Below are 12,577 nucleotides of genomic sequence, written 5' to 3' on the forward strand. Positions count from 1 at the left end.
TTTAATCTAGCAGAGGCAGGCAGATCTCTGTGAGATTCAGGTCACCCACAGCAATACAGAGAAAACTTGTCTCAGAATAAAAAGATGATAGATAGATAGATAGATAGATAGATAGATAGATAGATAGATAGATAGATAAAGAAATAAGAGGACAGGGTGTGGTGTAAATGTAATCCAGGCCTTCCTTAAATTCCCAATCCCCCTGCTTCTGTCTCCCAAGTACTGGGATCAAGGATGTATCGCCAATCCCAGATTTCCTTAGAAATGAAATTTGTTACCTGGATTCAATGTCGGACAAAGGAAAGTCACTCCAGCTTCCTTCTAAGTCCATCTCTTGTCCAGAGTTATTGAACTTTTTGTGGATTTCCTGCTGTAGGAGCTCCTGAAGCTCTTGTAGACACTGAGTATACTGCAGCAGAGGAAGACATTTTACACGCTAGTCACGAGTGGCTTGGAGGGTTGCTGAAAGGCGATTTACTGATAGGGCAAACTGTAATTCCTTCTACTAAGGACATAGTAATGGGTATAAGACCTGGGCTATACAAATAGACTTGTTTAAAGCGGAGGATCAGCGAGCACTGCCTTACCCACTTCCCTGGTTATAGTCCACTTCTGCAATTGTTTCACCTGTTTTGCTGAGTTACAAGGCAGGAGTAGTTACAATGGCATTGTTCTAACTTTGGCCTAAGGCAAGGATGGTTTGGATAAAGTTGTAGGTCAGTAGTAGAGTGCTTGGCTCATGTGAGTGAGAAGGCCTTGTACTCCGGCGCCACTGGGGGAAAGGTAAGCACCAATTAAACAGGCCTTAATTCTTTACCAAGCATTGCATCCAAGGTAGTGCTTATCAAGCCAACACTTAAACAAGGATATGAGAGATGTGCTAGGGACTATGGGTATATGCTCCTCTCAAGCTGAGTGAGTGAATCAAAAACAGGCAGCAGAAGAACAAGGCCAAAGAATCCGTCAGCTTTTGGACAGAGGCAAGCTCGGGCACACTTGCGGTGGTGGTGGTGGGGGAGGATAAAAAGATGAAACACCTGATGACACAGGAAAAAGCAACAACTGAGGCCTAGTCTTCCTCTGGCAGGCTACACAGGGGCATCCCCTAGTGCACAGGGCAGGATTAATAAGCATGCTGTGTATTCCATTGTTCTGAAATAGAAGACAACGTGCTGCTATAGTAAACCTGTCATTTAGGGAGGGGACCAAAGGATAGCTTCTTCCTTCTAGGTAGACTGTGAAGTGTCACCATTTGTTGACAGATTACAGGGTGTGGGTTCTATTTTCTCTGGTAATAAAAACATCAGGTAAAAAAAAATATTAAGAAGGGTTGAAGAGCTAGGCAATGGTGGCTCACGCCTTTAATCCCCAGCACTCAGGAGGCAGAGGCAGGCGGATCTTTGTGAGTTTGAGGCAGCCTGGGTTACAAGAGTACAGGCTCTAAAGTTACAGAGAAACCCTGTCTCAGGAAGAAAAAAAGAAGGGCTGGAGAGATGGTTGAGTGGTTAGGAACACTGGCTGCTCTTCTCGAGAACACCGGTTCAATTCCCAACAACCACATGGCAGTTCACAACTGTCTGTAACTCCAGTTCCAGGGGATCTGACACCCTCACACCAATGTACATAAAATAAAATAAAAATAAATTATAGAGCATATTAAGAGGGCGACGAAGGTCCCCTGAGCCGAACCTGGACCCACGTGAAGCCCAGCAGAGAACTGATAGTACGTTGTTTGAAACTCTGTTTTTACCTTGGTCTGGTCAGGATCACAGAAATCCAGAATAGTGTCACAGACATGATAACCTAGGGACTTCAGGTCCTCAATGGTAAAATGAGTGTCTCTTTTACTGCCTGGGAAAAAAACATAATTTTTGTGAGATTTTTAAAAACTGGGGATATAGAGGTGACCTGCAGTTAATAACATTTGCTGCTCTTGCGTGGCATCCAGGTTAGGGTCCCTACACCCACACGGTGGCTCATAACCATCCATAGCTACAGTTCCAGTGTATCCAAAGCTCTCTTCTGAATTCAGCAGACAGGCATGCATGTGGTGCACATACATTCATTCAGACAAAAGACTCATGCACTTAAATACAAAAGTAAAAAATTTAAAATCTGTGTACATAGCCCTAAATTTTTTAGTTTATTTTTAAGATTTGTATATTTATGCTTATTTTATGAATATTTATGTTTTTTCTGCATGTATATCTGCATCATGTGTGTGCTTGGTGACTTCAGAAGTCAGAAGAGGGTGCCAGAAACCCAGGATGGAACCAGAGGTACAGATGGTTGTGAGCATGTGCATTCTCTCCAAGAGTAAGTTGTATGTGCTCTTTACAGCCGAGGCATCTTTCCAGCTTTCTAAATCTTATGTGTTAAATGCAAATCTAATTTGTGAGTCAATTTTAGAGTACCGTTCCTCATAGGGCTGGAGGGACAGCTCAGCATTAATAGAGCTTCCACAGCACCCACGCGTGGTTCCCAGCACCTTAGTGCTTCCACACACTTACGCATGGTTTCCAGCACCCTAGTGCTTCCACAGCACCACACGTGGTTCCCAGCACCCTAGTGCTTCCACAGCACCACACGTGGTTCCCAGCACCCTAGTGCTTCCACAGCACCACACGTGGTTCCCAGCACCCTAGTGCTTCCACAGCACCCACGTGTGGTTCCCAGAACCCACACTGGAACACTCACACCTGCTGTAACTTCAGCTCCAGGGGATCCAACACTCTCTTCTAACCCCTGCAAGCAAATGCACACATGTGATACACACACACACACACACACTACACATGCTACACACACACACAGAAACAGAGAGAGAGAGAGAAAGAGAGAGACACTTGGTATACACACAGACACACATGGTACACACACACAATGCACATGAATAAAAATAAAGCAGATTTAAAATACCCCTTCTTGTTCTAGAATAGTATGTTTCTGAGCAGGATGGCTCTCCTAGATTTATTCTGGTTCAGAAGAATCTTTGACAATGAAAAAGTTTCCTGTTGTAATGGATTATCAAGTTCTTTTAAAGTTATTTTGGTTTTACTTTGTGTCAGGTACTACATCTAAAGCAGTACTCATAATTCAGGTGCTATTTCTGTAGCTTAGAGGGAATGTGAGCTTCAAAGAAGATAAACCCAGGACCACAGAACTTAATAAATGTAGCCGGAAGTCAAAGCTGAGTTCCTGAGTGCAGGTTCTGAGGAGAGTGTGATTTGGCGTCCAGTGATGCGCGGATTCCATGTCCGTACCTGAGGCTAGCAAGAAAATCCTGCACATCTGTTATTTCTCTGACTTCCCCAAGCCTTTTATCTCCCAGATTCTGTGCCAGGCTTCCTGTGCCAGGCTTGCCTCTTACCTAGGGTGGACCCGCCAAAGGTTGACTCCATTGTGTAGCTGTTTGTAATGCCCATACGCCACATCACAACTCTTCCAGTTCCTTCTTTGCATTTTTGGACCTTAAAGTTACAGCTGTCAAAAGAGAACTAAAAAAAATCCCAAATTTTCTGTTAATTATATAAACTGACAAATACAAGATGTCTAAGAGTCATTAATATGGAAAAAGAATGTTTGAGAGCCACCCTGGAATTTGCTCTGTAGACCAGACTGGCCCCAAACTCACAGAGATCTGCCTGCCTCTGCCTCCTGAGTGCTAGGATTAGAGGTGTGCGCCATTGTTAATTTTGAGAAATGTCAAAAGGTAGTGGTGGGTGAGGAGCTTTGTGGTCCCCTCAGCTGGGAATATGTAGTATTACCTAAAGAAACTTGATAGCATTTATTGTGTACTGTGATTTAAAAACAACAACAACAACATACAGATAATTCCATTCCCAGCCTGATTTGCCCCTGCTCCCAGAGCATCTTGCTACACCAGGCTCTCTAGAAGTCTGGGACACAGGCACATGCTTTTCTAAGCCTTTCTTTCCTTTCTTGACATGTAACCCAGTAGCTTTCTAGCTCTCTTGCACCTAGTGAATGCAGAGGATACACACATGTGATTGATCCGCATGGGCTTCATGCTTATTTTCTTTCACAAAATATGAACTCTCAGCTCTACGTTTTCCTCCAAATATGATTTTTGGTTTGAATATTTCTTACCCCCATAATCTCTATCTAGAGCTCTCCTCCTCCATGGTGTTAGTCTTTCTACTAGGAGTTCAATAACCTCCTTTGCCTTCTATGCCCAGCTCAGACCTTCATTATGCACAGTCGATAACAGATCTTGACTCATCCTGTCCTGCTAACAAGGTTTACAAGAAGATATCTCGCTGTCTAGCTTCTTGGAATCCAGGGTTCTGGAGAGGTGCCTTAGTACATGTCTGTCTGAAGGACTGAGGGAGGGAGAGCTAGCAGGGTTCTAAGCCTTGCACCAGTGTGCAGGTTCTGCACAGTGTGTGGTTCTGCACTGAGTTGTTTTAGATACTGAGTTACAATTATGATTTCATCTGAACACAAAAAAAGGGAGAGAAAAAATCTTCTTTTTGTAATAGATAAGAATAGCATGTGTCTTGATCTTCAACTGGACTTTGCTGGAGACCATGATGGGTACACCCACTGAAACAGTCTACCTGAGCTCACCAACTCCAGCCAGACTGGGAAGGAAGCATAGGACTAAACTAGTCCCACTGAATGTGGTTGACATTGACCGTTGCATGGCTGGGGCAGACTGAGGGGCAGTGGCAGTGGCACCAGGATTTCTCCCTACTGCCTGTACTGGCTTTTTGGGAACCTATTCTCTTTGGATGGATACCTTGCTCAGCCTAGATATAGTAGGGAGGGCCTTGGATCTTCCACAAGGCAATGTGCCTTACCCTCTCTGAGGAGTGGATGGGGGTGGGGTGGGAGGGTGTGTGAGGGAATGGGAGGAGGGGAGGGAAAAGGGAACTTCTTTTGGTATGTATAATTTTTAAAAAGATAATTTGTTTTCTTTTATAAAAAAGAATAGCATGTGTAAAATATTTCTCACACTGGTTGTGATTTTTGGCATGTGGGTTCATGTACCCTAGGCTGGCTTCAAACTTGCTGTATAGCCAAGGATGACCTTGAAGTTTGGATTCTTCTGTCTCCACCTCCTAAGTGCTAGGTTCACAGGTGTGTACCGTAGGTCCGGCTTACATAGTGCTCATACAAGCTGGGCAAGCACTCTCTGATTTGAACCACATTTCCAGCCTTGTCACATAAAACCCAATGGGATAAAATTTGAACTATCATTTTTCTAAATCCAATCTAATCTCTAATGGCAGTTATATTTGTGAATCTACTTATAACGGGAAAAAGCAACTTCTAATATTTGCCCAGAGAGATGGCTCAGAGGTTGAGAGCACTGCCTGCTCTTACAGAGGTTCTGGGTTTGGTTCCCAGCGGCCACATGGTGGCTCACAACCATCTATAATGAGATCTTCTGGCCTGCAGGGATGCATGCAGGAAGAATACTGTATATATAGTTAATAAATAATTCTTAAAAAAAATAAAGTGTTTCCACTACCTTTGCAGTTTTAGGGCAAACTAGCTTCATGATGTCTCCTGTCTTGGCTTCCAAACGGCTAGGATTATGGACATGTATGTGTTAGCAGTCCTGATGTTTATGACCGTGTGTAAAAATTTGTATCACATTAACATCTGTGTGTGGAGGGTGTACATGTGAATCAGTGTGTGTGTGTGTGTGTGTGTGTGTGTGTGTGCGCGCACACACACACATGTAGAGACCAGAGGTCAATCTTGGGTGTCTTTCTTCAATAGCCATTCACATTTGTTTTGAGACAGGATCTTTCATGAGCCTGGGACTGCTGAAGGAGCTAGACAGCTGTCTGGCCTCAGCGATCCACCTGGCTCCTCAAGTGCTGGCATTACAAGTAATCTTCACCATGCCCAGTTTTTTATGTGGGTTCTGGAATCAGACTCAGGTTCTCCATTCTTGCATAGCGAGCATTTTGCCAGCTGAGCCATCTCCCCAGTCACACATTAACACTATGATCATCCTTTAAAGCCCCCACTGCTGAGCACAATGAAAGGTGACTTTAACCCAGTAGGAGTTTCAACTTTTGCCCAAGTGAAATACCCTGAACAATTTTTAAAAAATTATTGCTGGGTAGTGATGGCGCAGGCCTTTAGTCTCAGCACTCTGGAGGCAGAGGCAGGCGGATCTCTGAGTTTGAGATCAGACTGGTCTACAGAATGAGTTCCAAAGACGGCCAGAGGAAACCCTGTCTCAAAAAAACCAAATAATAAATAAATAAATCTTGAGATGTTTTTGAGCTCAGTGGTGGGGCATGTGCTTAGTATTCATGAGGCCCTGAGTTAATCACATTTACACGTGTGTGTGCACACATGCATGTACCCACCACCCACCCACCATCTATTTATTTATTTATTTACATACCAGTTCCTGTTCCCTCTCCCTCCTCTCTTCCCGCTTCCCCCACCTTCCCCCCACCCTACTCTTCATCCACTCCTTAGAGAGGGTAAGGCCTCCCCTGGGAAGTCAGCTAAATCTGTCCCATCACCTCCTAAAGGCAGGACCAAGGCCCTCTCCCCACCCACAGTGGGCCTAGGCTAAGCAAGTGTCTCCATAGACAATGGGCTCCACAAAGTCAGTTCATGCATCAGGATTAGATCCTGGTCCCACTCCCAGTGGCCCCACATACTGCCCAAGCCACACCATTGTCGCCTGCATTCAGGAGGCCTAGTTTGGACCTATGCAGGTTCCCCAGTTGTTAGTCCAGAGTCAGTGAGCTCCCACTAGCTCAGGTCACCTGATTCTGTGGGTGTCCCCATCATGGTCTTGACCCCCTTGTTCATATTATCTCTCCTCCCTCTCTTTCATTGCACTTCTGGAGCTCAGCCCAGCGACTGAAAAGGCTTCGTGGCTTCTTTAAGGGAGGGCTCTGGCTCTTTCAGGAGGTTGAACACTTAAATGGGGGCTGTGAGCAGTATGTTACAAATTGCTTCATGGTGACATAGACCCACTATGACCCTGGAGCTGGGGTGGTGTGCATGGCTCTCAGAGGCAGTGAACATGCCTCTGAACATGGAGGTTCCTCCATGTTGAACTGGGCGGCACAGAGTTGGTCTTAGCCATGCCCACTTACCATAAAAAAAGGTGTTCCTGGTCACAAAATGATTACAGATATACAATAAAGACAGATTCAGACAAAAAATAAATCCCTGAACAGGTAACAGTATGTTTAAAAAATGTATATAGGCCTGAGAGAGAGAGATAAAGAATATGGACAGTTATAAAAATAATAAATGGTTTAAAAAATAAAACAGAGTCTTTAAAGAGACAGCATCCAGACTGACAGCCACAGATTAAAGGAGTAAAGAAAAATAAGCCATCTAAAGATGAAAAATACACAGAGAGTCTAGATTATGCATATTACTGTTTGCCTTAAATTTTTTGACTATGAATGAGCTAAGTACAGAGAGACATTGTACAGGCTGCTAAGTTAAACCAACATATATGTTTTAAAGGTAGATTAACTTCAAAATTTGGGTCTAAGGATATCTAGCTTTGGAAAAGAGGTTCTGCTTTTGTTTCCACAGAGGATGAGATCCTGTGGATTCCTTCCAGACTAATCTAATGTGTTTTGATGGACCAAGATCATAAACCCCCGAAATACTTTGCCCAATAAAAAGCAAAAAGCAGTTTGGAGAAAACTATGCCCAAATTCCCAAATATTATTTATGAATGTTTATTTACAATTAAAGGGGAATATGACATAGAGATGAATACTTTGTATTGGTGTGGATCTTGGCCTACTGATACAAATTTAAGGCTGATTTTGTTATACTGTGCATATGTATTTCTGTATTGTGCTTGTGCAGTTCATTTAAAAATGTAATGTATAATTAAGAAACAGGTTAATGTAGAAGCCACAGAGAAATGACTGCTGAACTTGCCTAAAGGTGAGACAGTCCTTCAGGATTTCTGCTTCATGAAATAACTTCCAGACATTTTCCAGGACACAGAAGAAAGCAACTGATAAACGTTGCCAGTACAAGGCATAAGAGATCTTTAAATTTCTTATTTCATGGAAAAGCCTGCCAGATACAATGGGCCTGTAGGCTGAAGATTGATGCTGCAATGAACTCTGGGTGACTGCCTAGGCAGCAGGATGTCTGTCAATTCTAGAGTTTTGGAAGTAGGTTACAATGCACTTTCTGTTTACTTAGGTAATATTATATACTTCTGGAGTCTTTGATGGAGTTAAAGAAAGATAGTTATAAACAATAAATTAGATATAAAACTTTAGACTCACAAAAATAGGATAGATGATAGAGTATTTCCCTTAATTTGTCAAATGTAAATGGACTAGATATTATTACTATAATTCTTGCTTGATAACTGCTTTTTGATAACTGCTTTGTTGTATGTAATCTTGCTATGTTAAAGTTAAAAATTTTTCTTTTTATTCAGACAGAAAATGGGAGGTGATGTGAGGGATTCCCTTCTGTATATCATTGGTTAATGAAGAAGCTGCTTTGGGCCTATGGCACTGCAGAATAGAGCAAGGCAGGAATTTCAAGCAGAGATAGAGGAGAAAAGAAGGCAGAGTCAGAGAGATGCCATGTAGCTACTGAAGAGAAAGTCACAAGCCAGAAGCCAAAACCTTAAGTAGGCTAGAATCTCAAGATGATTCACAGAATAATAGAAATGGGTTAATCTAAGATGTAAGAGTTAGTTCATAAGAAGCCTAAGCTATTGGCCAAACAATGTTGTAATTAATATAGTTTCTGTGTAATTATTTCAGGTCTGGGTGGCTGAGAACAAACAAGCCATCTCCTACTACATGGATCTCTACATCTACTTCCATTTGTTTCTGCATGAGGGTTCTGGCTTCTCTGGGGCTGTGGACTGTAGGCTGGTTAGCCTTCGCTTTATGTTTTCTATCTACTGATGAGTGAGGACATACTATATTTATCTTTCTGGGTCTGGGTTACCTCATTCAGGATTTTTTTTCTAGTTCTGTCCATTAGCCTGTAATTTCAAGATGTCATTGTTTTTTACCGCTCCATTGTATAAATGTTCCACATCTCTTTATCCATTCTTTGGTTGAAGAGCATCCAGGTTGTTTTCAGGTTCCAGCTACTACAAATGATGCTGCTATAAACATAGTTAAATAAATGTTCTTGTGGTGTGAGTGTGCATCCTGGGGGTATATACCCAAAAGTGCTATTGCTGGGTCTTGAGGTAGACTGATTGCTACTTTTCTGAGAAACTTCCATACTAACTTCCAAAGCAGCTGTACAAGTTTGCACTCCCACCAGCAATGGAGGAGTGTTCCCCTTACTCTATAACCTCTCCAGGATAAGCTGTCATTAATGTTAGTCATTCTGACAGGTGTAAGATGGTATCTCAGAGTTGTTTTGATTTGCATTTCCTGATAACTAAGAACATTGAATATTTCTTTTAAAAAAGATTTATTTATTTATTTATTTATTTATTTATTTATTTATTTATTTATTATACAATATTCTGTCTGTGTGTATGCCTGCAGGCCAGAAGAGGGCACCAGATCTCACTACAGATGGTTGTGAGCTACCATGTGGTTGCTGGGAATTGAACTCAGGACCTTTGGAAGAGAAGGCAATGCTCTTAACCTCTGAGCCATCTCTCCAGCCCCCTGAATATTTCCTTAAGTGCCTTTCAGCCATTTGAGATTCTTCTGTTGAGAATTCTCTGTTTAGATCTGCACCACATTTTTTAAATTGGATTATTTGGTATTTTGATGTCTAGTTTCTTGAGGTCTTTGTATATTTTGGAGATCAGTCCTCTATTATGGGGTTGTGGGGTTGGTGAAGATCTTTTCTCATTCTTTAGGCTGCCATTTTATCCTGTTGTCTGTGTTCTTTGCCTTACAGAAACTTCTCAGGAACTTTCAGGAGGTCTCATTTATTAATTGTTTCCCTCAGTGTCGGTGCTATGTTCAGGAAGTGGTCTCCTCTGCCCATGCGTTCAATGTTACTTTCCACTTTCTCTTCTATGAGGTTCAGTGTGACTGGATTTATGTTGAGTTCTTTGATACATTTGGACTTGAGTTTTGTGCATGGGGATAGATTTGGATCTATTTACATTCTTCTGCATGTTGATATCCAGTTATGCCAGCACCATGTGGTAAATATGCTTTTTTTCCCATTGTATAATTTTAGCTTCTTTGTAAAAAATCAGGTGTTCATAAATGTGTGGATTAATATCAGGGTCTTCAATTTGATTCCATTGGGTCATCTGTCTATTATTTGCTAATACCAAGCTGTTTTCATTACTATAGCTCTATAGTAGAGCTTAAAGTCAGGTGTAACATTAGGGGTTGCTTGTTGGGGTTTCTGTCCCACCCAATATCCCACAACCAGCAAGCCCAAAAGAAAATCAAACAGAGAGTCTGCATTAGATATAAACTGATTGGCCCATTAGCTCAGGCTTCTTGCTAACTCCTATAACTTTTATCAACCCATTATTTTTATCTATGTTGGCCACATGGCTTGGTACCTTTCTCAGCGGGGCAGGTCACATCTTGCTTCTTCGGTGATCTGTGCAGGAGTTGCAAAGAGCTTCCTTCTTCCCAGAATACTCCTGTTTTTAATGCTGCACCTCTACTTCCTGTCTGGTTTTCCCGCCTATACTTCCTGCCTGGCCAATCAGGGTCTATTTAAAATATGATTGACAGAATATAGACAATTCTCCCACACCAGTCAGGGATGGTGATGCCTCTGGAAGTTCTTTTATTATACAGGATTATTTTGGCTATCCTGGGTTTTTTGTTTGTTTGTTTGTTTTTCCATATGAAGTTGAGCATTGCTCTTTCAAGGTCTGTGAAGAATTGTGCTGGGAATTGGATGGTTATTACGATGAATCTGTAGATTGCTTTTGGTATGATTGCCATTTTTATTATGTTTATTCTACCTATCCATGAACATGGGAGATCTTTCCATTTTCTGATATTCTCTTCAATTTTTTTTCAAAGACTTAACATTCTTGTCATATAGGTCTTTCACTTGTTTGGTTAGAGTCATCCCAAGATATTTTATGCTGTTTGTGGCTATTGTGAACGGTGATGTTTCTCTGATTTCTTTCTCAGCCCATTTATCATTTGTATGTAGGAGGGATACTGACTTTTTTTTTTAGTTGATCTTGTATCCTGCCACGTTACTGAAGGTGTTTATCAGCTGTAGGAGTTCCCTAGTCAAATTTTAGGGGTCACTTATATATACTATCACATCATCAGTAAATAGTGAAAGTTTGACTTCTTTCTTTCCGATTTGTAGCTCCTTGATCTCCTTTCGTTGTCTTATTACTCTAGCTAGAACTTTGAATACTATATTGAGTAGATATGGAGAGTGTGGACAGCTTTGTCTTGTTCCTGATTTTAGTATTGTTCTTTTAATGGAATCATTTTAAGTTTCTCTCCATTTAGTTTGATGTTGGTTGTTGGCTTGCTGTATATTACTTTTATTATGTTTAGACACATTCCTTGTATCCCTGATCTCTCCAAGACCATTATCATAAAGGGGTGTTAGATTTTGTCAAAGGCTTTTTCAGCATCTAATGAGATGTTCATGTAGTTTTTTCTTTCAGTTTGTTTGTGTGGTGGATTACATTGATGGATTTTCATATGTTGGACCATCCTTGCATCTCTGGGATGAAGCCTACATGATCATGGTGAACCATGTTTCTGATGTGTTCTTAGATTCAGTTTGCTGGTATTTTACTGAATATTTTTGCATCTATGTTCATGAGGGAGATTGTTCTGCAATTCTTTTTCTTAGTTGAGCCTTTGTATGGTTTGGGTATCAGGGTAACTGTAGCCTAAGAGTTTGGCAATGTTTCTTTTGTTTCTATTGTGTGGAACAATTTGAGGAGTATGGCTTTTAGCAATGCTTTGAAATTGTGGTAGAATTCTGTGCTGAAACCATCTTGCCCTGGACTTCTTTTTTGTTTGGGAGACTTTTGATGACTGCTTCTATTTCCATATGGGTTATAGGTCTATTTAACTTGTTTATCTGGCCTTGATTTAATTTTGGCATGTGGTACTTATCTAGAAAATTGTCAATTTCCTTTAAATTTCCTAATTTTGTGGAGTACAGGTTTTGAAGTATGACCTGATGATTCCCTGGATTTCTTCCATGTCTGTTGTTATGTTCCCCTTTTCATCTCTGATTTAGTTAATTTGGATATTCTCTCTCTGACTTTTGGTTAGTTTAGATGAACATTTGTCAGTCTTGTTGATTTCCTTGAAGAATCACCTCTTTGTCTCATTGATTCTTTGTATTGTTTTCTTTGTTTCTATTTCATTGACTTCTGCCCTGAATCTGATTATTTTCTGCCATCTATTCCTCTTAGGTAAGTTTGCTTCTTTTTGTTGTAGAGTGTTCTGTTAACTCGATAGTGTGGGATTTTTCTAGCTTCTTTACGTAGGCATTTAGTGATATGAACTTTCCTCTTAGCACTCCTTTCATTGTGTCTCATAAGTTTGGGTGTGCTGTGCAGTCTCTTTCATTGAATTGTAGGAAGCCTTTAATTTCTTTCTTTACTTCTTCCTTGTCCCAATGGTGATTCAGTTGAGCATTG

The 12,577-nt window shown here is 41.2% G+C and overlaps 1 protein-coding gene across 8 annotated transcripts in view; it reads right to left on the reverse strand.

Annotated features, from left to right (window-relative positions):
• Agbl2 (AGBL carboxypeptidase 2) overlaps window positions 1-12,577 on the reverse strand; it is a 51,504-nt gene that overhangs the window by 13,808 nt on the left and 25,119 nt on the right. For all 8 annotated transcript variants that reach the window (XM_085696523.2, XM_085696518.2, XM_085696519.2 and 5 more), the window contains 3 exons: window positions 3,371-3,497; window positions 1,751-1,851; window positions 279-409 (listed from right to left, as the gene is read on the reverse strand). In XM_085696523.2, coding sequence (XP_085552649.2) covers window positions 279-409; window positions 1,751-1,851; window positions 3,371-3,497 — 359 coding nt within the window. The remainder of the gene's footprint in view (window positions 1-278; window positions 410-1,750; window positions 1,852-3,370; window positions 3,498-12,577) is intronic.

Source organism: Myodes glareolus, chromosome 10 (assembly GCF_982192425.1).
Source record: "Myodes glareolus chromosome 10, mMyoGla1.1, whole genome shotgun sequence".
Taxonomy (NCBI): Eukaryota; Metazoa; Chordata; class Mammalia; order Rodentia; family Cricetidae; genus Myodes; species Myodes glareolus.